A 25,786-nucleotide genomic window follows, 5' to 3' on the forward strand; every position below is an offset into this window, starting at 1 on the left:
TTCCTAATTGGTATTGTTGGTGATATGTTATCAGCAAGGAAGATAACAGCTACCCTGTACAATGAACATCCAGGGGGCAAACAGCAGGCACTCTGGAGATGCAGATCATTATAATCAATAACACAGATTGCTAACAATAGACAGTTCTGAACAGATAGTATATGTGCAAATGTTTAAGTACTAAACCAACTTTTGCTGAAACATGGCGACAAGGTTTCGCAATGCTAACAATAGAGTCCTAGCTAAAGGTCAGCTTTTTCTGCATTTCGTTCTAAATACAGTGCAATGACTTTACACTTGCTGTAGTACAAGGAATTCAATCCTGCCAGGGGAGGAAAAGGCAAGACAAGCATTTGGTCCATGAGTTTATTAGATGTAAACTATCTGTATTCTATTTTTGCCTTTCTATAAAATATCTCCAAAGAAAGGCTATAAATCACACAATCAAACCAAAAATAGAATAAGGTCCACTGTTTGGACCTCTTCTCTGTGGGAAATAGTTCTGTTCCAAAGGCAAAAATCTGTAGTTTACATGGCAGCTGTCTAAATAAAATTAAACAAAAAGGCCTTGATTTGAGACTATTCTAGAGACCAAATTATTCAAATAAAGCTGGTTCCTCCACCTATGGCAGTCAGTGTTAGGTTTTCTGACTGCAGTGAGAATTAAAGCAAGTTCATAATCCTCAGAGTTCTCTTGCGAACTTAGAAAGGTATCACCCTCAAAGGGCAGGAAGAGAGACCAAGGAAAACTGGCAGCCTTCCCAACAACTGCCACCATCCCACACCAAGCCCATTTTCTTTCTTTCCTCCCAAGTAACCCACTTCGAAGCCTTGTTTGAATACCACCTCATTTAACACCCATGTGATTTGTCCAACAGAACCTGCCCGAGCCAATAAATATTTTGACTTCTACTCCTCTGTTCATGCTGTACCTTTTTCAAAAATGATCAACAATTACGGTCTTCTTCCAATCTAAGTGAAACAGGAACCCAAGGAAGAGTAGTTATGCTGTTGTATCCCATAGTCTATTCTACAGAGGTGATTAACAGCCAAAGCTCTTGGAGGAAATTCCCTTTAGTTCCAAAGGAATCACTCGGAGCCATATGCAGCCATAGACAACTGCTGGCAAGATTTTGTCTGCAACTAGTTGTCTGCAACTGCTGGCAGACCACTGCAAAGACCCTTTCTCAAGCCAGCTGTGAATCAAAAGCAGAGGCTATTTACCCACCAATACAGGCAGATTAAACATCCCACCAGGCATTCACTGTTCTCCAAAGACTGCCACTGCTATACTAGCACCAAGGATTTACACAGGAAGCAGCTCCTGAACTGTTGTAGTTAGCAACTTAAAGTACATATTGGTTTACTTGCTATAAACTGTGGCTGTTAAAGAATTGCTTCATGTGTCAGCCATTTCTGCCACAAAGAAAGCAAGCTGTGGAAAGTGGGGCAGTGTAAACAGCTGAGTGTTGTAACCACCTCAGCCATCTGAATTGAACTCATCTGTGTTCGAGTCAACACCCTACATGACAAATGAGTATTATTCAATACTCATTTCAATTCATGAACAGCAGAGACAATTCCAACATGATACAGTTAAAAACACAATATTTCAATAAATGGTTTTAATTATCCAAAGTCACACAGACCATTTCTAATTGAAAACAAAGGCAACATCTTATTATACAAGTTGATCTCAATGAACTGAAAAGTAAAGCCTTTTGACAGATAATATGGAATAAAGATTCTAAAACTAAAGTTCAACCACAGACTTTTTAAAAACAAATCACTTTAAAAAGTCTTCAATACTAGTAACATGATAAAAATATCACTGAAACCAAAACACACCACTGAAAGACAGAGAAAAGACTCCTGAACAAATGTATATAAATAGTCAACTTTACATATGTTAGAAAACTAAAGAACAGCAAGGTAAAGTCAGTTGGATCCACTTCCTAAAAACCAAAGTAGGGTGAGCACTTTCAGTCTATTCTCAATAATCTACTTTCTGCTGCTCCTCTTATGAACTCCTTGAAATCAGAATATTACATGCTGCAACAGATGTCAATCAGGGTACTGCACATCCTGTATGTCTTGTACAAAAGGCAAATAAAATCCCAATTTTAAGAAATGTTTTTGAAATGAAGTTAAGAGAGCTAGAAGAATTCCTTCTGAACTTCTAGAAATTTAACAGTTTCTGAAATGGCATTTGTACAAGTCTTAGTATCTGTTTAACCTCCAGAAATAACAGATTTACCAAAAAAGAATCGCAGAGATTTTCTCACAGACACTGCTTGAAATATTAGACCTCACTCATCTTTTAATTACATGAGATGACAAGACAGGACACCTTCCTGGGGAGAGAAGATGCTGCAAGACAAAAGACCTATCCTCAGAAACTTTAGCCACTAGGAAGTCCATCAACAGCATAGGAGTTGCCCACAATGTAATAGGCAGGGTGTAGATAGGAGCAAAAAGGCATGACATTATCATTAAGAAACTGACACAGTTACTCTTTGTTCAACAGTCTGGCAATGGAATTAATGTCTCCATGATTTAAACTGTACCATATTTCTCTTGCCTTTCCCCCCCACCCCTTTCCACAGCACTGCCTAGAAATCCTTCTGGGCAGTCATATGTGGCTGCAAGAGACAAGACAGACTGGCTCCTCCAACATCAACAGTCTTGAAAGGAAGAGGGACAAAGCCTGCGGTTCTAAATTGTCACCTTTGGGATTGCAAGTTGTTTTATATGCAAATTTAATCTTGTAACACAAGTTTCAGGACGGGATTTTCCAGAAGCAAGATTCTGGACAACTAACAAGGAAGTGTGCAATAAAATAAATAATGCAAGTAGCTCCTTCAGATTCTCGTCCCACGAATTAGTCACAAGATATTTTCCTATGTACCAAGAAATCAATGAAAACCCCTTAAAAGACCAGTAAACCGGCTCTATATGTTTATTAGTCATGGACATCTGTAAGCTTACTGTACATGAAGAAGCACTACTGACAGCCAGTCACAAAGCTTAACTTGACATTTGTATATTAAAGCTATTGGATAATCATGCTAAAGCACTCTTTCCACCTAAACCTCTAACCTGTTCAGAGTGAGGGCAGGGTGAAGTCTATGAAGATGATTAATTCTTTCTGAAAGCTCTTAATCACCTGCAGTGCTGCTAGGATGCACTACACTGCTGAGAAGACATTCTGCTGCTGGGAGAGAAGGGTTTCGGCTATTAGTGTAATGTGAAAACAAACAAAGCTAAATATAAACCATATTTTATAAATAATAAGTTTGCTGGTTGGAAAAACAGCAGTATAGAACCTTTGAGAACAAAAGGATTTCAAGCAGGATCTTGGCAAAGAATTTTTTTCTTTTTTTGGGACACGCATGTGTAATCTGTTGATCCAACAGAAAGAGGTATTACCTCATTCGGGTTAACTAACAGAGCAAAGAATAAAAACCAATTCACTCCATTTTAAGGCAACACAGCTTGCTTTCTTTGGTACTGCAGTGCAACATAGACTTGGTACCACTTGCTGAATGAACACTTTGGAATCTCAGAAATTTTGAGAAGTAGCTGCAAACGTTGGTTAATAGCTTTCTGAAGTCACGAGCCTGGCAAGTTTGACTCACGTTCTACAGGCAAGTTTTTCTGCCCTTTTTTCCCCCTGCCTTTAACTTAGTTTATGCAACTGCTGCAAATTAAAACAGCCTCTGGACTAAGATCAGAATTCGTATGAACATTTACAGTGCAACGGGGAACTCTGTTACAACCAGACACTCCAAAACAATTAACCTACCACTTAGTCTAGGTGTACAAATGTGGTAACAAAAGTTTTCAAAATACGTGCAGTGTATGTACCAAAGCATTAGATTACAACAGACCTGTTCAATGTTCTGAAAACGGTTTGAATTTGTTCTTGCTGAATGAGTGAACCTTTTAGCTATATCAGAACACTGTGAGGTAGTGCTTGTAAGCTGGTCTTCAAATAACACCGCTGTATACACAACACTTGATTCAAATCAGAATAGTTTTGAAGTCTCACATCCAACTAGGATCTGAGGATCAGCAGGCTGTGAGCATAACTAAAGTCTGATAATAGTCATGTGGAGCTCTTCTGTAAGATTGAGACCTAACTATTACTTTATCTAAAAGTAATAACAAAGCTATTTTTTCTAGACCAGTTATACTTATTTTTTATATGCAACTCCACAAAACTATCTTACTCCTCCAAATAAAGACTTCAGTGCTTCCTGTTTGAAGGTACTCGTGTGACAAGATTTTTAGATGATCCTAGACACAAAGCCATGCAAACTGAAAGGCAGCAGAAAGAAAAGCATTGAGACTAGATACATCATTGCAGAGCTTTTTTTCCTCTTAGTGGGGAAAGTCTGAAGTATCATAACATGCAAGAACAAAGCTTTTTTTTAAATGCTTTTCTAATGCTGCCTGCACAGGTTAATGGTTTTCCTGGTCAATGGTTATGAAAAGTATCAAGAGGGTGGTTTTCTGCATCAAAGATGCTACAATTCCCAGGCTGCTATTCTCTAAACCACTTTCGTAACTGTGCCTCCTTCCCGAGGACTAGAACTTTCATGCCTGATATCAAGTACAGCATTTTTCAGTCACACCCAGGCTGCTCTGATCTACAACAATTCTACTAGGTAAAGAAAATGGATTTTACATCCTCTCATTCTTTAGATGTCCAAACTATAGCGAGATACAGTTAGAAATGCCAAAGGTGGGTGGATATTTCTTGATCCCTTAACATTAATGGTTCTACACAATCTGTTACTCTGTTCTGTTAACTTTGAATTACTTAAAGAGTAGTTTCTCCTAAGCTAAGGAAAGCTGGCTCATCATCCCTTATCTCCAGCTTCTGAACTCTATTAGGAGCTGTTAAAAATCCAGACTTTGTCCTCTATTAGCTTTTGGGTTAGCAATTTTTGTAATTCTCAGAGGATGTTCTGAAATAATGAATATCTTATGCATGCTCGCTCTGAGCTCTGTTGAAATCTCATCACTGAGAGCTGATACAGGGCTGATAAAGTACAAACCAAAAAACTGATTAGGAATACCTGTTGTGCAATATGAGTAAATTCTTAACTCCAGTTGCCTTACGCCCTAAGAAGGCTAAACTTTGCTAGTCATGATTTCTGCCTACATTTAAAAAATTTATTTGAATACAGTAGGAAGGCACCAAATGGACAAAACACTAACAAGATTCTCCAAAGAAAATACCTCACTGATCACTGTGGCTGTAGTATCTTCAATTCTCTATGTGAACTGATCATTAAAAATATCACTTTCACAGATAACATACGAAAACTCATTACTGTTTCCCACTTCTTGGTAAGTGGGGGGGGGGGGGGAGAGCCCCTTATAAACAGATTAGAAGTGTTTTCTTAATTGCATTTAAATTTGAATAGATGTCGCTCCCTACTTTATGCTTCTAAAAGTCAGCCACTCCTGTATATTACATTCAGAACAATGTACTATAACTCAGCCAAAAGCCACATGGATTATTTTTCCTATAGGTAATTTTATGGGTCTATGCTATAGAAAATTCAGTCCAAATTACTGTAAGGATCTTTTTGGCTTAATACATAAATATTGTGTTGCGTACTATAAAACATAATTTTGTAGATGAGAGATTAAAGACCCCTTCTGTCAAAAAGATAAAGATTCCAAGGCACTTGAGATAAAAAGTGAATCAAATCACAATGTTATGTTTTCTCATAAGCAGGTCTTAGTATCCAAGGTTTGCATAAACTAATGTTGAACACACTACAGCTACTGTTTGTCTTAACAATCAACACATTATTATAGCTAAACACATCACTGTTGTATCAAGAGATCCTATATAAAACCAAATTCTATTCTACAACACATAGTAATCTTTTACCGCCTCAAAAATAAGAATTATACAATAACTTATACAAATCTAGGTAAAAAATCGGCAGAGTATTATACATAGAGAAGGTGTTTTAAACATGGATGTAATGCAATTAAAGATAAAATATTATCATAAAATGACATTGGTTTTCAATAAAGAACTACATTCTTTTCAATGAAAAACTGCCCTGTTTTCTCAGTAAAAACTCTTACATTTGTTTACATTTTAAATTTCCAGCTTTGCATTGGCAAATGTTTGGTATCTCATGTTCTAAATGGTATTTCCCTTTTTTGCTATTAGATATGCTTCCAATAGAATCCCACTGTAATGTCTCTCTTTGGGATATTAATAAAGAATCAGTGGCCTTTGGTCCTATCTTTTTGTCAGATTGTCCTTTTTTGCAAAATGTTCCCTACTTCTCAGTACAATATACTTTTATTAATAGTTGCAGAAAGTGTAATAATCTTCCTGCTCATGCTTACAACACAACTAGGATTATGTTTGCTGGCTAGACCTAACTAAAAAAGGCGTTTAAAAGTAACTCAATTTACTATTATACAACAAGCTGTTCAGTCCTAAGATTCCAGAGCTGATCAGGATCGTAAGAGAACACAATGTCCATTTTGGAAAAAAGGCTCCTGGGAAACGTAAGAAATTCGGGATTTGGAGAAAGAAAAGCAATAATACATGTACTTTTCTGTTCAGACACTTTTTTCCCCTGTATTGACTGAAAGCAATACTGAGATGCAAAGCTATCTTTATCCCTTAATAAATTTCTAATCCTAGCTGCTATTTTAACTAATGCAAATTTGAAAGCCACAAACAAAAAGAACAAATCAGCTCGTGACTCCTATGCAAGAGGAAAAGGTCTAATTATCATCTGGAGGAAAGACAAATATGGTGAAGCATTTGTAACACATGCTTTCATGTGACTTAACTAAAGCTTTTAATATCCATCAGATGGAGGGTGCTCTGCAAGTTTTAAATACTTTGCCTTGTGTTCATGTATAGTTGTGATTAAATAGATTTTGCTTAAATAAAATATTATCTCAACTGACTAAAATGGTTAGAGAAAATGGAGTGTTGTCTCATTTATTTCTTAACCATCAATGCAGCACAATATTTTAATACTATCCAAAAACTCCCTTTATAGCAATTTTCAAATTCAATATAAACCAAAAAGTGTCCAGCCTTCTTCATGAAAAAATTTATCAAGAAAGGGGACCTGAAGCTTTTAAATAAAGACTTCATTATCATATATTGCACTATTCAGGTAATCAATAAAGAGATTAGAGAGTAAATCAATAAAGCTATAGAAATGTCAAGTTGTTGAATCTTTCCATTAAATCTAAAGCACAACTTTGCTTGTCACTCAAGTAAGTATAAAAGTACAACTTACCCCTCAAGTTATATATGCAAGCTTGACTGCTTCAGAGTATCAGTCTTGAAGGTGGCTTTATAACAGACCAGCTAGAAGTGAGAAGACAAGTAATTCTTTTTTTTGCAATAATGTCAGTGAATTTAATGACTTTGAATGAGCCTTGAATGCATTTGACCCAATATGTTTCAGTGATATAGTTCCTGGTTTTATTTCTTGTAATATTTGTTCAAATATCTGATTTTTATTCAAGATGTCCATATTTAGATTATTGGAGCGGGGGGGGGGGGGGTTCTGACATCTGATTTTAAAGATTGCCTGTTCAATACAACATTATCAGTTTACCTGAAAACATTTAGATAATTTGGCAACTTTTATATTTGCTTTGCCATCATCCCCTAAGGTGCTGTCAGCTAGCAGAAGAACTGCACCCCAAGAGCTCTGCTGGGAACAGCATCTCCACAGGTAGGACGCAGAACCCCTGTCACACATCTCCAGGATAATTAATCTCATGTAGTTAAATACTGCATGAAAAAGGTAAGTATCTAAAACAGGAAAGGGTAAATTGCCCTTTGAAGATAACTTTTTCCCATTGATTACTGAAGAAGCTATGCCAGTTTAGTCTAAACACCCAGGTTTTTCTAAAGCCAAAATTAGATTAGATCAATCCGATTCCTAACAGTTTAAAACTTTTTACTGCAAACATCAATACTCATATATATATACACACACACACACACACCTTCCAAACACCAATAGTTTCTAAGGCAATTCTTAGATTAACTAGTCCTACAGAAATCCATCAAAAGCAAGAAGTCACATAATAGATTGTTTCAAGGTTATTGATAGGAGCCTGAATATTGTCTCAGGCTAAAGAGATGTGGGCAAGCTCTTAAAACTTGCTCTCTTACAGTCTAATCTCTGTAATATAAATAGGAAGTAATTACCATATTACTGCATTATTCCTGTTACTCATATCAAAAAGTCTAATAAAACAGCAAATATGAAACTGAGACTATCTTTTTTGTTCCCTTATGAAGGCAGCTTTAATTTTCAGACACAGACCGGAAACACATGTTTCTAAGCTACAGACATATCAACTGTACATCTAATATACAGGCACAGACAGCCTTATACAGAATACAGCGTCTCCCCTCTCAAGGCCTCCAACAAGAAAAGGTGTTATGTGACTCCATGTTCCTTGGAGGAAATGTATGCTCTTCTAGGCCACCTTCATACATCATAAAGAAATAAAAGAGTTAATATTTTTATATTTCCTTCTTCACCTTGAATAAACATGAGTTGTTAATCAACAATCCTGCAAGTTCCTCCCAGACTGTACTTAGCGTGTCAGTTCTGGGACTGAAGCTAAGGCAAACATAGACGTGTTGTTCAGGACCCAGCAGAAGTGCCCAGCACACAGCTGGTATTGCACCATCAGAACACAGGAGTCAGGCGCTGCCATGGCAAGAAGCATGAAGGGGTCCAGAAAATGGACAAAAAGTTCAAAACTTGGCACAAATACAAAGAAGGAGGAATAGGAATATTGTTAAGGCCTATATATGAGACAGAAAGACACTAAAAACACTGTGGTATTTAAAATCCAGCAAACTGAGGTGCTCCAATAAGGCAATACATTCACTACAACAGGAAAGGAAAATGACTGATGATGAAGTGGAAAAAATCGAGAAAAAGGTTAGATATGGGACAGACACCAAAACTCCTTCACAAAGCATAAAGGACTGAGGAAAGTTAGTAAAGCCATGGTTGTAGAAGGAAACTTATCAGAACTTTACCCCAAGAAATCCAGAACCCCAAGGACAAAGGAGTCAGATACAGAGAAAAGGAAGGCAGATTTTGGAAACAACTTCAGAGACAGAAGCTAGACACAGGAGATCTTGGCAACAACCAAGAATACAAAAAAAGATTGTTAAAAAAGAAGGTAGAGGGTTAAACAGAAGGATCTAGAGGTTACCATTGTAGAGCCTATAGCTGAAGCAAGAGTCCAATAGAGCAGATGAAACTAACTCGAAGAACGAGTAGAAAAGACAATGTCTATGGAAAAAAAATCTCCACAATACTGTAAAGGATCAATGGAAACACCACATACATGAAGAAAAGAAAACAGAGGAGACAGTGTTGAGTGTCAAAGGTGGAAGACAGATCATGAAACATAAAACAAAAAGCCTGCCTCAGATTAAACCACAAGCAAGTCACCAGTGACCTCACCGTCGTTCAATGAACTGCAAACGTCAAACAAGATTGGAGGAGATCAGTGAAAGCGTGGGTGGTCAAAGTCAAAACAGTATAAAAAATATACCATTAAATATTTTGAAAGAACTGAGGACAAGATATAATAAAGCAGTTAAAGGGTAACTTAGGCTGTGAAGAATACATTTCAAATTAAGTTTCTGAAGCAAGCATATATTTCCTGTGAGAAGAAACTGAAGCAAAGCAATTGAAATGAAACAGTAGAAGAAATGGAAGGGGGGAGTTAGAAACAGTAGGAAGTTAAAGTATTGAAGTCAATTGTGATATTTAGCAGCAGAAAGTATGAAACAGACTTCTAAATCTTAAAGAGAATAAAAGGATTACAGTAAAGAATTGCAGCTATTTTTAGGTCAGTTTATTTGATGCACAACTAAGACGGTTCTCTAACATCAGCCTGCTCTGACATTCTAAGGAAGCAAAGCACCAAATTTTCAAAATGCACTGCATTAAACTGAAGGAGATATTTTAATACATTTATAAATCACTTTTACCTTTTTATTCCTACCATCTGGAAACATTTACAGTTGCTAAAAACTCCTGCTACCAGGAGGAGAGGAGAGGGGGAAAAAAAAAAAAAAAAAGCAGGCTTCATACAGCCTCCTCAATCCAGTCTTCCACCAGGAAGTCAATGCAAATTGGGAAGGATTTGCTACTGGCACTTAACCTTCACCTTACAGTTTATTTTTAGAATTGAGTGGCAAGCCTTAACTCCGGAGTAGAAGAATAAGGGAAAAATAGAAAACCATGGCTCAGTCTCATTTTCAGATATAAAATTTAAACCTTGAATTACTCTTTAAAGAGTAAGCAAAAAAAAAAAAAAAAAAAAAGTTAAAAAAAAAATCCCAACACATCATTGGCTTAATTGTGAATTTCTTGTGGCAGCCTTTCATCTGCTATTTTCATACTTTACATGAATTAAAAACTCTCTCGAACAGGGAGACTATCTATATAATGTCTAAAGCAACACAAATCTGTAGCACCTAATAACATTTAGTCATTGTTAGGATGACACTGTACTGTCCTGGTTCTGCTCTGAATGAACCTGTTCTACCACACCTATGTTAAAAGCAAACTGATATATTACATTGATGCTGTATGTAAACTGCTTACAGTCGACAGTTCATTAAGCAACAGAGTTGAGAAAGAACAGGTCCCTGATATCCCAATCACCTAACTGCCAGCCTTCTTAATAGGGCAAGTTTAACTACTTCTGTCCCTGGATAGCTGAAGAAATTTACTTAGTTTTGGGTTTATTTCCAGTTATTATTAAAAACTCTCAAACCTCTCCCTCCCTTTTGCCACCCTGTAACATAAACACTGAAGCTGAAAAAAAAGAAAAAAAAGAATTAATCCTGCCTAGGTACTAGGATTTCATGCGATGGCTTTTAGATTCCTTTTTCCTATCCTCCTTTAATTAGTCAGTTCAAATCACCAGAGGCAAATTAGCCACAATCCACTTTTTATCCAAATGCAAGTTAAAAATCAAAATAGTCAGCATAAAAAAATAATTTATTATTATGGCCACCATTGTGTTTTAACATCCAAACCAAGGCTACAGTCCCACCTGAAGGCTTATCAAAAAATAAGTATCAGAGAAAGCAAAACAAAATGAACTTAAAAAACTGAGATTCTGCAAGCTAAATTGGTGCTGATAACATGGAAAAATGTTATGGACCATTTTTTCTGTTATTGTATCTAATTTTAAACTACCTCCATGAAACTTCCAAATGAAGATGATAGGTCCAGCCAGATCATAGAGATGAAAGCAAACTAGCTAATCTGGACCACAGTTGTATCTTGGCATTACCCTTACACACGTGTACAGTCACAGCTTTAATATCCTCCTCAAAAGTTTTGCATCTTGAGTCTGAGCTATCAATACAGAGGAACTAAAAAAGCCCAAGATTACCTCTGAACAACAAACACTAGTTGCCACAACAAATCAGGTTTGCTTACCAACTCCTCTATAACAGAAATATTTGAGAGGCCCGCAGTTTATGGAATAATGCTACCTTTGAAAATGATTTGTACAGATTTTAATCTTGAGAGTCTAACTCATGACACAACATTGTTACTTCATGCATAAGCTCTTTGTGGCAGGAACCATCTTCTCGTCCTGTGGCCAGACGGTGCCTAGCACAGTGTGTTCCTGTACACTATAAATACTATTAGCACTACTAATTACACAGTATACAATGCCAGCAGATACTTAAGGGGCTTCTATCCCATCGTGCTGCAGCAGGCAAAAAGTGTTAACACATAATGCAAAGTTCAATTCCAGATTACCTCTGTGCCCCTATTTCCTTCTGAACCACTTTTCTAACCTCCACCACACATATCTGTGCTGTTAGACAATCATTTTGCTGAAATCCCCTTCTTGACTCAGCCCAGCAGTTTCTTTTCCTTAAAGTCATGCTTCTTTCAAGAGGACTACCTAGGCTGTCATTTGATCCCCGTAACTGGTGAATCCCAATGCCTCATTATTTTTACTGAGTTTACACATAAACTACCCTCCTTAGATTGTATACTGTCATGCTAATAAAATGGTCTGAAGAATAAAACACACAAAAGGCCTGATCTTTAGAAGCCTTTAATGCCCTGAGTTCATATGAGGATTAAGTGTTACATGATTCTCACAGGGTGTTTGTCTTCTGGTCGGATCTCTTAAGTCTTAAATCATTACCTTAACTGCAAGATAAACTTCCTGCCTCCCATCATAGCCTAATGTGACACCAAATGTCTGCTAATTGCCCCTTATCCAGGATATGGGAAACCTCTCGCTTTCATGTGAAGAAACACCATACATTCTGTGGCCTATAAACAAACATGACCATTAAAATACAATATTTCAGGCTGATGAAGGAACCACTTACGGGAAGAGAAGGTGGATAGGGAAAAATCAAGCCTGTCCCACTGATTAAATCTCACCGGATACCAACAGCGGCACAACAGCATCACACCCTGCCATGACTGAACGCTGAGGCAGGCCGGTGGCAGGTCTCGAAATAACGCTGGCTCCACCAACGAGAGCCAGGCCCCCAGCTCAGATCCGCCCCACCACCAGCCTCCTCAAGGAACTGCTCCCAGCTCAACTCCCCACCCCCCAACCCCAGCCACCACAGTGCTCCCGACCGACGCTGCAACGGTCGGAGAAGGCCCCGCGGCCCCTTCACCCAGAGCTAGGAGCAACAGGGGTGGGGGGGAGCTGCCCTTTATGGAGGCCCCGCTACCAGTACGGAGCAGGCCCCAAAGGGAGGGAAGGGGAGGGGAGGGGAGGGGAGGGCCGAGCTCCCCCCCAGCGCTGCCCCAGGCCCCGAGGAAGCAGAGGGGGCCGCCCGCCCTCCTCCATCTTATGGCCAGACACCAACTTACCCGCCCGAAGCCTCACCGCGCTCCTATTGGCTCGCCCCGCCGCCGCTGCGTCACGTGGGATAGAGAAGCGCCCCGCCTCCTTCCTTCCTCCCCGCTCCCCACACGGCAAAGAAGCGGAGGGGGTGGGGTCGGCACCGCGCGCATGCGCCTGAGGGGGAGGGGGCGAGGCTGCGGCGCGCGTGCGCTGGTGCGGCGGCGGCCGGGGCGCGAGGCGGTTCCGGGAGCGCGGGGAGGGGGTGGCGGCGCGCGCTGGCGGCGGCAGCAGCGGAGGAGGTGCCCCCCGGCCGCCCCGCCCCGGCCCGGCCCGCAGGAAGCGGTGCCGCCCGCGCTGCGCTCCCGTGAGAGGGCGGAGGGGTCCGCGGCAGCCGGCCAGGCGGGCAGGCAGGGAGGGCAGCGTCGCCTGCACCGCGCAGCCCGCCCCGTGCCGCCGGTGCGCGGCGGGGCGTGAGGGCGGGCAGCGCCGCCGCCGGCCCCGCCTCCGCAGGCCGCGTACCCCGCCGCGGCCGCGCTAGCCCGGCACTTGTTGCTGACGCGATGGTGGCCGGCCCGGCCGCCTAGGGAGCCGCCGCGCGGAGGGAGGGGGGCTGCCTCGGCTCCCAGCGGGGCTGGGCCCCGGTTTAATTTCGTTTTATTTGTATTTTTTCCCCCGGTTTTGCCTCCCCGCAGCGTGCCCGCGGGGCGGCCGTGAGCCCCCGGCGGCGCCTGCCGCCACCCCCCACCCCCCCCTCCCCGGCCCAGCTGGGGGGGGAAAAAAGACAAAATGTCTTTTTTCAACTTTCGCAAGATCTTTAAGCTGGGCGGCGAGAAGAAGAAGAAGCAGTACGAGCACGTCAAGAGGGACCTGAACCCGGAGGAGTTCTGGGAGATCATCGGGGAGCTGGGGGACGGCGCCTTCGGGAAGGTCTTCAAGGTGAGCGCGCTGCGCGGGCGGCGGTTGGGGCGGCGGTTGGGGCGGGGGGGGGGGGGACACGGCGCCCACCTGCCGCCCCGGCGCCTGTTGCTCGCGGCGGCTGAGGAAACTAAAGATAGAAAAAGACCTATTAGGTCATTGTCCCGCCTTCTGCTCCACCCTGCCTGCTGCTGGGTCCCTCACTGCGCCTCTGCTCTCTCTTTTTTATTTTTTTTTATTTTTTTTTTCTTCACGCTTCAGCGCGGCTTCTTGTAATTTCTCGGTTTTGCGTGCTGGGTCCCCTAACTTTTCCCATTTGCTTCATCCTTAAATCTTGGAGTACGCCAGCGCGAGTAGCGTTTTTAAGGATGCTCATCTGGAACTTCTGGAGCAAAATAGAGCGTAATGAACTATCTGTGCTCGTTCATATAGAGCTCAGACACTGGCTGCTAGTGTTTGAGAAGGCTGTAGCTTTCAGGCAAATTCTTAGCTACTTTTTCTTTCTGAAATGGTATTAATGCTCTGCATTTGTTAAAGGAATAGTGTGGAAGAAGCCTCGTGGAGGATGAGCATCAGAGAATCGGGGACTGACATGAATTGAGACTCTGGAGTAGGTTCTTGAGGCTAGAAAAAAACAGTAGGAGAAAGAGCAGCATTTGCAGTGTTTCTGAAAGGTCGTTATTTTCAGCCAAGCAACATCTGTATTTATAGTACTCTATTCAAGAGTTTGTGAAATCTGTATAAGGAGCTTGCACTTGCGAAACCCACGCTATTCTTGGTAGAAACGATTTTAGATTTTATTAGTGTAGCGTGGTGTTGTCTGTTCGTAAATTTGAGCAAAACTATGTTGTCACAGTTCAGAACATTAGGTATTCTTTCTTTAGGAATTTACGTAAATGTTCTATTTTAAGAGCATCAAGCTTATTTTGGTGTTGGTATAACACAGTCTCAATGGTGGTTCTCAGATCAATGTGAAATATTAGAGAATTTTTGATTAAAATGACCAGGAAATATGTCTGAAGTTGCTGTATCGTAAAGATTGATGACTTTAAAAACGGAGTATTCTCTCTAATAGCTTTGGCAGAGTGTTAGAGTTTTTCTTCAAACTTCGTAGTGGAGTTTTGACCCCGTTTTCATGACTGTAATGCTCTGCCTGGTAGAGATGACTGGGGGAGCCCTGAAGAAACAATATTAATCGTGTTTCCCCGCCTCCCACATACATTTCCCCTCCCACCCCCCAAACCTCTCCTCTCTTCATATTTATCTGTAGGCGTGTTTGTCTCAGAAGCGCTCTGTATAGGAAGGTCTTTGAGCAAGAGAACTGGTAAATTTTGCATTTCAGGGTACTTTGCGTCCAACAAGAGAGTTTTTCAGTTGGATACAATTTTCAGTTTGCAGTTTATTTCTGCAAGTGAAACAACAAAGCATGAGCTGTTCAACTTGAATTTTTCAAACTTAAATTCTACTTTTTAAATTTTGCTAGTCAGAATTACACATGTAATTACTCGGATAAATTCAGTGAACATGGCACACATGAAAACTAACAGGTTCTAGTACTCACAAAAAAAGTCCTGTTTAAAAAAAAAAAAAAAAGTGAGGAGAGCACTACTGCTGGTATTCAGCAGCAGTCATTTTGTTTCCATATAGTTTGAGAAGGATTACACACAGATATTAACTGTGCTTGTGTTCCTGCATCTGAGCATGCTTGGCAAGGAACTGTTTCAAAAGCAAGGGTGTGTTATGTTTTTCTTTCTTGGATATACACCTCAGTTTAGAAACTGCAAGAGTAACGTATTTAATACTCAAATTTTAGAATCAAACTAGAACAGAACCATCAACTTTTAAAGACTTTGCTTTTAATGTAAATATTTTTTGGCAAAGGATTAATGTCAATTACATTTAACAAAACAAGATCCCTTTGTTTGCTTTTTTTTGAATTATGTCACTCATTAAAGCATGCTTCATGAATGTGCTTCAGGAGTTTAGGCAACTATATTTTAAATTCCTGTAAAATTTAAGCAGGTATAAATCCTACCAAAAAGTGTTTTAGCATTTTTAGCTGCCATTCAGTTAGGGATGGCATTAGAGAAATTTCTTGGTCACAACACCCTCCTGTAGGTAGGATGCAAACAAACATTAAGTGGATCCTGGATCTCGGAAGAGGTTTCAGCCTGGTACCATCTCTTTCCTTCCTTCAAAAGGATGAAAAGGTACTTGATAGACTATTTTTCTTTTTTTTTATAATCCTGAAGTGAAAAATTAGTGGAAACCAGTCTGTCGGTAGATCCAAAGAGATGCGCTGTGTTCTTTGTTTTTCCTCTCTAAATTGGATTTGCATAGGTAGAAACATCTTTGTAATTAAGATCCTAGGTGTCAGTGTGTGAGTATCCTTGTTCTCAGTATTTTGACAGGTATATGATAAAAAGGAATTGCCTGAAAAATAAGACTTTGTATACTTTGGGTTTTTAATAAAATATAGGTTATGTTGGTTACTTGCTGTGGTGTCCCTTAGAAAAGTATTTTATTTAGCTAACTCATTTCCTGGTGGCAAAATATCACATATTTAAATAAATCTTAAAGGCAACTCTTAAATATACCTGACATATAAAACCCAGCTGATTAAATTAATTACATTAAAAATACTATGTCTATTGATGCTAATATTATATGCAAGAGAAGTCTTTAGGGTATTGAAAACTTAATTCTTTCACCCTCTTCCCCATTAACAAGGGTCTTGTTTATTTTTTTTCCGTAACGATTTAGTCAACTTACTAGAAGAGCTTATTTTCTCAAAACTGTTTTGTTCTAGTTTTGTAAAGTTTTCTTAGCTCTGAAAATTCATACATTTGGATTCACTAACTTCTAAGTAATGTTTAGAAATTCTCTGTTAAAATTTATAAGCATTTGAGTCACTGCTGCAAGTCTCTGTCATGATCAGAGGGGCTCTGCAACTGAAGACTTCTGATCGCAAAGATATAGGTTGTATAGGACTCTTCATTCTAGCCCTTTTTCAGCCACTTCAAAGAGGCTGCTTTTTAGCCTGTTTCGTTCTCTCTTTGCTGAATAATATTGTGTTTTTCATCCTTTTTTTAGTTTGTAGACTCTTGCAGATCTTCAGTATCAAGTAATGGCCCTTGTAAAGAGAATTTCGAGGTTGCTGATGACAGACTTTTTTCCAGTCTTTTCTAATTGCTTTTCATGGATTATTTAGAGTTACTGAATGGACCACCAGGGTTCTGTCAGCCTCCGAGGAAGCATAATATTAACTTTGGAGGGGGTTTTCTATTTTGAAATTTGGTGGTTAGATAGCTCTCAAACTACTACTTCAAAAATGTGATAAAAGCTACTTTTGGTTTGATTCAGTTACAGTTCACTGAGAAATCTCAGGCTCAGAGTTTTAATGTCAATTAAAATAGTTTGATGTAGAAATGAGTTGCATTATTATGTTGTGTTACTTTTATTGTGTTATTATATTACATTATTGTATCAAACATCAGTTCAGTGCACATAATACTGATTTAACTTAAAGCAATCTTTATAAGTAACCATTAAACTGTAGCTGTTTAAAGTAACCGTATGAAGTCTTTCATGAACTTTCAGTTGCTTTCTAAAGTGATAAAAGCTGATATTCAGATGGTACCAAAAGCAGACCTTTAAAACACCTTCTGTTTTCTGTGGCTCTTTCTTGCTAAAGCCTTTGGTTAAGGATCTTGTATCATACAGATGCACTTAACTAATTAAATTGCAGATATCCTCCTACATTAACGTCCTAAATGAATTAAAGTGACTGGACTTCATTTCAATATAATTTGCCAGCTTTTTGGAAGTAAGAACATCGTAACGCTTGCAAAAAGACAGATTTTTCTGGTATCTAGTTGGTGTCATCTTTGAGCCCTTCACTAGAGAATACCCCTCCAAGAAATTCATGGTCTTCTACTCATAATCATGATAATTATAGGTACCATCTGTTGCTAGTGTACTAATAAAAGTGTTTATGCAGAAACAGATTCTATAGTAGTAGAATATATATGACAGTATACTATATATGTTACAGTGTGTGTGGATATATATATTTTGTGTGTGCGTGTGTCAACAGAGAAATATATGTTGTGGACATAGATATTTTAAGAGAAATCAACAAGTTATTATCAGAGAATCCTTTATACTTGTCTTTGTTTTTCAAGTACATTTATGCTTCTTGATTTGAATTGGAATATCCTGCCCTTTTCTAGTTCCCTTTTTAATTCTCTAAATCTAAGATGTTGGAAGCATTGTATTTGCAATTTTCTCATAGGAATTTGGAAAATCTAATATTTGTATTCTGTTTGAAGCTAACAAGACAAGTTTTCTAACTCTCAACAATTAACTAGTGCTTGGTAAAAGCCTATTCTACTTCATCTTTAGGTTCAGAGAACAAGTGCTGTGAAGCTGGTAGCAATAAAGTCATGGTGAATAGCATTGCCAAATGCATTGTCTTCTGATAATTACAACTACATCAAGTATTCCCACATACTTATAGCTGCAAAAGTGGCCAATATAGATTCACCTCTGGCTAACGAAAGATGACTTTTGATGATAATGTTTCTACAAGTGAAATAAACTAGTATTGTAGCTTCATTTAAATTAAGCTTTTGTTTCTGTATTTAAAACAATCTTACCTGTGTTATTACTGTATGACCTTCGTAAGAGCTTGTTTTTGCCTTAGTGCCTTCTACAACAGATAGAAACAAATACAAATTTTAAGTGGTGATTTAGTAAGACTGGACCCATCTCTAGGTTTTCATTCATTCATTTATATCAGCTAACCATAGAGCTGCCTTAACTTCTGTTATGATGAAAGTGACCAGATAATGGGTGGCTGCTTGGAAGTATTTTTTGCCTGCTTCTACCTCATCATTTATTTTCTGATATTGAAGAAATACTTTAATTAGTCTGACCTGAAAGAAAATCAGAGCAGAGCAAGGAGAGTTTATAATTCCTAGTTTCTGTGGCCCTACAAGTTTGTTGGTCTAAATCATTCCTATAGTCGGATATTACAGCTTCAAGTTATCTTTATGATTCTAATGTATCATGCTGCTTGCTAGGATGAGTATCTTTTATATCTGTAATTTATGCTCATATGTTTTTGACTTATTACTTAATATCCAGGCTGAGGCACTTATGGACTCTTTTTCATCTGCTCTGTATCTTTTGACTTACTTTGTTCTGGTAACTCCACCACGAACTAAATTTTTAGAAGCCGTTAATGCTGTTGGGACTCTCAGACATTTCCATATAAAAGATGTAGTTCCCTGTAGAAGGATATCGCTTGAATTCAGCTGAAATCCTGTATGCTTCCATGTTTCGTCCTAGTTGGAAGATAAATTCAGATTTCAAAGTTTCCAGTTAAATAATGTGCTGAATTGAACCTGAAGCTTTATGAGTAACGCTGCCATAACTTTAGGCCTGTAAAGAATACACCAGTGAAAATGTTCTAAATTGAATTTTAAAGCATAAGAAGGAATCAGTGCTGAACTTCTGGCAAGCTTGATTAAAGTTGTTTGATATACTTAAAATATTTTGTTCTAATCTATTATCATTCATAACTTACTATATCAGCTGACATCTGATTAAACTGGAGCAGTAAAATGGTTCAGTTGTCCTCAAGAGATCTGAATTAATGATGTTCATTTAAATGCCATGTTGCTTTGTTTAGCCATAGAGACGTTAGTAGATGGAGGAGAGAGTTGATTTGCTCTCTTGAGAGTAATGTATAAGACGTTAATGTTCAATTTTAAATGTTTAGTCTAAGTAAAATAGGACTTTACTTAGGTAAAGTTTGAGAGCAGTCATTTCTGTAAGACAACTGTTTTAAGGCTGCTGTGTATGGTCTATATGAAAAAAGGTGCCTGCCTATCTGCAGAAGATAAAGGATGTTAGTCTTGCTGATCAGCTTGGTGAGTTGCTCAAAGTCAACATTTTCTTCGTTTTACCTGCTGCTCTATAGTGTTATCTTTACTTTCGCACTACTACAGTTATGGCATGGAAGACACCAGATAAGGAAAAGGCAGTAGCACTTACTAAACTGTGGGAAAAGTGGCGAGGGGAAAGCTTTACTGAGCTCTTTACACCTTTCGCCACTCCAAGCAAGTTTTCTGAGGAAATGGGTAGAGCAATAAAGTTATCTGTAGATTGTTAAACTGAGAGAGTTTTCTTGTTTTAAATGGATACTTGCAGAAGGTAATATCTCCTTTTCATTTTGCCTGTAGCAAGGAAATACTCTAAAGAAGCAAAAAGTAAAGTGCATGTTATTTAGTGCCTCACTTTTTGGACATCCTTAAGTCACTTGGCTTAAGGACAGCATCACATTACTTAGACTATGAGTAATGTATTGTCTGCAGTTTTAATTCTGAATGCAACAGACGGACAAGTTTGTGGAGGATAAATATAGAGTGGTCATGATCGCTCCTTAGTAAAGCAGTCATCTTTTCCAAGGTGTCAGCACAGTTATATAAACGGTTTAAAACTCTGGTTAAATAGAAAATCATTATTTTTTTTTGTTTACTATATTTATAAAACTTTTATATAGTTTTTTATAAAAAAAGGAATTAAATTTTCATTAGATTTGGGGGTAGGCTTAAATATTAATGCTTAATGTTGTCCAATAGATCGTAGAATGAAGCTTTTTCTCTGCGCTGCTGCAACTTGATAAAATAATTCTTCAGGACTAAGTCTGCCACAGTCTGTTTAATTAACTAATTCTGATCTAGGACCTGAAAAGTTGTTGTGGTACAGTTTTTTTAGTGTTGCAGATAAATTTATTGAACCTTTTGAGCTGAATCTTTGGCAGGGAAATAGTCTTACAGTGATACAGTCCTCCAAGCAGCAATAAATTCTGTTGTTGCAGAGCAGCAGCTCACAAGTTTCTTTCGGTGGCGACCTTAATTCTAGTTTTGACTGACCCCATAAACAGTATTGAAGAAATAATTTTGGGGGTTTGTATTTTTGAATGCCACAATCCCTAGCTTGGGAGTTTGGGGGTGGAGGAGGGAGGAAGCAAAAAAACAAATCTGAATTACTTGAAATGCATCCTGGAAATAGTATTTATAAATGTCTGCTTTAAATTTAAAAGGGGTGAAAAATTGCCATCATTCTCTTTGTTTAGGGACAAACCTTAGAAAATGAGAATACTTCTGAGACTTGAAAGATGGTTCTTTCTCAATAGTATGCCTCCTGCCGTTTTATTCATTTCTGTTGTGTGTGCACTGAAAGGAAACTTTTCCCCAGTATGCAATGAAAATGATTGGAAGGAAAAGAAACCTCTTTCAACCCCTTATGGGGGTTGTCCCCCCACAGCCTTTCAAAATTGTGAGAAGGACTATGTTCGGTTAAGTGTGTGGAGTTCCTGAAAGAGATATGAGTAGAAATGCAAAAATTTCTAAACATTTGAAGTCATCAAGTTATTTAAATGCTTTCTCAAAGCCTCTGAAGTCTCCAGAATGAAGTAGTTTATGTTCTGTGACAGTAGTTCAGGTTTTTAGAATAACGTCGAGGAACTAGAATAAATATAAAAAACTGTTTTATTGCAGGAATGTTCATACGGGTGTTTAGTGCAAATAATACTTAATATAAACAGGTTTCAAGTTGTCTTACCACTGTATCTTTTAACCCTTTCAGAGGCTGAAGTAGAAATACTTTCCCCCTCCACATTAGTATTAAAGTTGCAGAGTGGTAATTTACACTCCCCTGAGTGTAAATTATAAAAATGTTGTATATGGCTTAATGATTCCCAAATCTGTGTGTAACATCATGCATGCTATATAGGTATCTACCATACATCTGAAATACATGCATGCTATAAATATGAAATTTGTTTGGCTCTTTTGTCTTATAAGTAATCTTTAGAATTGTTTATTAACTGTTCCTAATTACTATCTGTATTGAACACAGTTGTGTTCAATAAAGCCCACAGTGTGTGGGCCTTATGTGTTTCAAAAAGGCCCATGTTCAACTGTGACCCATGTTTTGAGAAACTCAGAAGCTTATAAACATCACTATCCTCTAATGACAGTTGTGTTTCTTTGTAAAAGAGGCAACATGTAACTAAAACTTATGGTTTGAGAGCTTAAAATATCATTTTTGAGTCTTTTTTTCATCTTCGCTTTTTTGTGCTTCCTCAGTAACCTCTAATTATATTCAAACTATGCATTCAAACAAAATTTCTGAAGTGAAAATGCATTTATGTGATATTGTCTCACCTCTTGTGCATATTGTCTTACTTTACATTATCTGCCAAATTACTCAAGTGCAAGGCTTATACTATCTTTTCTTCCAAAACTGTTTGGATTGTTCCAGTTCACAATTTCTAGTGATAGAAAAGCCATGAAATTTGAAGTTAGATAACAAAGCAGACTGAATTAATAGCACAGAGCATCTAAAGAGTGTGTAATATTATAATTCGATTTGAAACCGATATAAAATAGGTATTTTAACTCCCTCTAATGCACTTCAGTTTTTAATAGCTATATAACATGGTCACAGTTTGCAGTGCTTAAAAGAAATTTTAAACCATCAGATATGTAGTGAGGAAAAACATTTTTTTCCACTTGGAAATGGTAAGGAATCTTTTTAAAAAGAAAGAGGATGTAGTGCTTGCAGAAAATGTTTGAAGTATTAGTTTGATGGCAGGCCATAAAAGTAGCCAAGTAATTTCCAATAAAAACTAATAGGCTACTTCAGATTGCTCTGCAATCGTATTCATACTTGAACAAAAATTTAGGGCTTTACAGTAAGTGTTAATTTTCTTTTGACATTTCTGATTTTCATTCATACATACAAAACAGCTAAAGTGCACACAGCAGAAAATTTACATAGAGCGAAAAAGTTCACAATAAATAACCAGGAATGGAAGATTCTTTGTATGTTTAATGCACCTACTTAGATAAACTGTCCAATTTGGTTTTAGGAGGGCACACTGTTTCTTAAAGCAATTCTTAATGTATGTAAAAGCCAGCTGCAATATTAAAGCCATAGATAATACATTTACTTTTCTTGACTTTTTGACTTTTCTGGATTACAACTGGTTTGTAATATTCCACGGGATTGCATATATTTATATAGAGATGTTAATGGGAAATAACTAAGCATGAATGGTGATTTGAAAGTTAGCAGAAAGATTCAATCTTATTTGTCTTAGGTATCCATGTTTATATTTTTGAGCCGTTTTCTGTTCAGTTTAATTAGTTGAAGCCTAGAAGAAGAAATTGTAATAGTTCATGTTTGAATCTAGTTCCACCCAAAATCTGGCAGTAGGAAGGGTCTGGCCACCTGAAATATGCTGTCCTATAATCTTCAGTGGTAAGACTTTTAGTTTCACAGATCTTCAATAGAGAAGTGAACAAGGGAAAAAAGGGTGTTATCCTATAGCCAAATCAACTTACCAATTAGCATTGAAAAATTATTAAATCTCTCTTTATTGCAGAGGAATAAGTGTACCTTGAAGTGGTACCTGATTGTCAATTCAGAAAGTCTTAGTATATGAAACCCAAGGAAACTGCAAAATAAAGAGACTTTAATTTTAAAGTATACTTATGTACTGTTGATTTACTTTATATTTTTATAAAGAATTTTTCTTAAGTTTCATTAATGCAGTAATTCAAAATGAGCTGGTAAAATAAGAGTGGAGGGCAACTATACACAGTCTGTTGCATCATTTCAGGGGAACCATTGCTCTAGAACTTAAGTTGTGCCTGTGTCGACATTGTTTTACTCTAGTACAAAAGCGACGATGAATCCCCATGCTAGTGCAGAATGGTTTTTCAATCCATCTAGCCTGATAATGAATTAGACAAGACTGTTTCTTTATTTTCTCTTATCCTAATTGAACAGCATTTTATATCTGTATGAAACTCCTTGAGTAAGGAAAAGTTTAAGGAAGTGGGTCTTGTCTTGAGAAATGTTTAGTTATAACCATGATTCAGAAACTAGGGTTCTTAGGAAAATTATCCTAGTTTTTTTAATGCTACAGTCGTAACTTGGCAAGACTGTTTACACTGGAGTTTATTCTTACTGTATCTTGTAGGTGATGGTCCTCTGGACACAGATTTATGCTGTAAAATCAAAGCTTTTCTGTGGTGAATGTCTAGACTTCACAGTTTTAGAAGATGACTCGTCACTTGTATTTCTAAGTAATACTTTACAGGAAAAGAGTTAATATGTTGTAATTAAAAGGAGATAGAACCTTGATCAAGAAATGGCAATTGAGAGCTTCAGCAAAAATTAGCATGTTGAAGTAAACTCTCATCTCTTTCACAGCCTTTGCCTTAATCTGTCTGTATTAAATTCATATGCTGCCTTTTTGCTCTTGTAAAGCTCACTCATATTCCTGCTCCACCTTCGGCTTTTTCCTGTCCAAGTTGAAGAGTCCCAGCCTTTTTTAGCCTGTTTTTATAAGGCAGCTGTTTGAGCCTTTAAATTTTAGTTGTTGTTCTCTCTGCGTTTGCTCTGGTTCTGCTGATGACACAGTTCAGTTCACGGTTCAGGTGAACTGCCGTGTTTTTCAGTGCTCGATAGTTGTGGGTCAGAACCATATGGAACAGTGCAACTGTGTTGCTGTGCAAATTTTGAACTTTGCATCATATCTGGGAAATGTGATCAGAAGAATTTGGACAAGAATTATTGCTAAAACAAGCACACATGATTCATCCCAGTAACGCGAAGAAATGGATAAGCTTAGAGTTCAGCCCAGCTTTTTTACTTTTCAACTAGTTTTTACTGCTGGTAAAAATACACTGACTGAATTTAAAAGTAATATGACAGACGGGAGAAGGAAGCACTGCCTACTATTTTTCATCTCTTTGGGGTAGTATGAAAGTTTAAGGATCACCATATGAACAATACTATCAACTGTTTCCTACAGATAACAAAGGTACCTGAAACTGCTTCCTTTGCTTTTGGCTGTAGCAAGAGCTTTAGGCTGTTTCCTAGTAGCTGACCAGAACAAGTAGGTTTACTTAACAACCTAGAATTCATTAATATTAACATATTACACAGTTTTAAAAAATACGGTAGTATTTAAAAGTGAAATGTAAAAATGAGCTAGTGTACAGACTTGTTAATTATCTTATTTCAGTCATTTGAGTTTTAGTCTTCAGTGATGCTGTTCTAAATTCTTAGTCTTTAGTTTCCAATCATGGGACCTTACTTTTGAGTCAGCTGCGATATAGGAGAAGTTTGGATCATTCTTAGTCAATATTGTGCCATGAATAAAGATAATTTCTATAAATGTTAATTTGGTTCAAATAATAAGAATGTTAAATAACTCAAAATGTTGCAGTTTAGGGAGAGATAATCCTAAGAGCTTAGCTTAAAGCACTTCAGGCGTTTACGAAATGGATGTTTAATAGCTGCTGATAATAAAACTTTTCTTAAAGTGTCAAATTGAGCATTCAGTCATGAGACTCTTTTTGAATCTCTGAAAAGCACTAGAACAGTATAGAACTGTGATACTAAGTGGAACACAGTTAATAACACATCTGCTCAAAGTGGTGCATTTATTAGCTTTGTGAGTACAGAGGCAACTTTTGAATGAGTAGCTGCGTCTTCATTGTCACCATCTTCCCTGACAGTTTAGGATGATGCAAGTCAACACAGACTTCTGGCAATGTATTCCCATTCCCACCTCCCTCCTTGTGACAGCTTTGCTTGTCTGTCTTCTTGATGATCTGGGTCAATAAAGTGTACCATCCAGAAGTTGATTGTGTAAGTAGTGAATTGCTCTCACCTGGATTAACTCCCCAAACCTGCTCACAGGAGCACCAGACAAGGGACAGCACTGATGCAAGGAAAAAAGGACAGGACTATAGCAGGCTTGAATGGGCCGTAGAAGTAAAGCATCAAGGTAGTATGTTGATTTTCTGAAGTTAAGGTGTGTCACAAAAACACTTTTTGTTAAGAAAAATGTGTCAGAAAAGTTTATGTTGTATAAATCATCTGC

The 25,786-nt window shown here is 38.1% G+C and overlaps 2 protein-coding genes across 12 annotated transcripts in view; one reads left to right on the plus strand and one right to left on the minus strand.

The window, feature by feature from the left end:
* STN1 (STN1 subunit of CST complex) overlaps positions 1–13,931 on the minus strand; it is a 46,801-nt gene extending 32,870 nt beyond the window's left edge. For 2 of the 8 annotated variants that reach the window (XM_026117522.2, XM_064514186.1), the window contains exons 1-2: positions 12,924–13,043; positions 7,302–7,372 (exon numbers count right to left, since the gene is read on the minus strand). The gene's annotated coding sequence lies outside the window, so the exon portion shown is untranslated. Of the gene's footprint in view, positions 1–7,301; positions 7,373–12,424; positions 12,621–12,923; positions 13,044–13,902 lie in introns of those variants that run through there. The other 6 variants (XM_026117521.2, XM_064514188.1, XM_064514185.1 and 3 more) reach the window with 5 other exon arrangements.
* SLK (STE20 like kinase) overlaps positions 13,051–25,786 on the plus strand; it is a 53,447-nt gene continuing 40,711 nt past the window's right edge. For 2 of the 4 annotated variants that reach the window (XM_064514181.1, XM_064514183.1), the window contains exons 1-2: positions 13,051–13,110; positions 13,708–13,833. In XM_064514181.1, the coding sequence (XP_064370251.1) occupies positions 13,066–13,110; positions 13,708–13,833 (171 nt within the window). In that variant the 5' untranslated portion in view covers positions 13,051–13,065. The other 2 variants (XM_064514182.1, XM_064514184.1) reach the window with 1 other exon arrangement.

Source organism: Dromaius novaehollandiae, chromosome 6 (genome assembly GCF_036370855.1).
Source record: "Dromaius novaehollandiae isolate bDroNov1 chromosome 6, bDroNov1.hap1, whole genome shotgun sequence".
Classification (NCBI taxonomy): Eukaryota; Metazoa; Chordata; class Aves; order Casuariiformes; family Dromaiidae; genus Dromaius; species Dromaius novaehollandiae.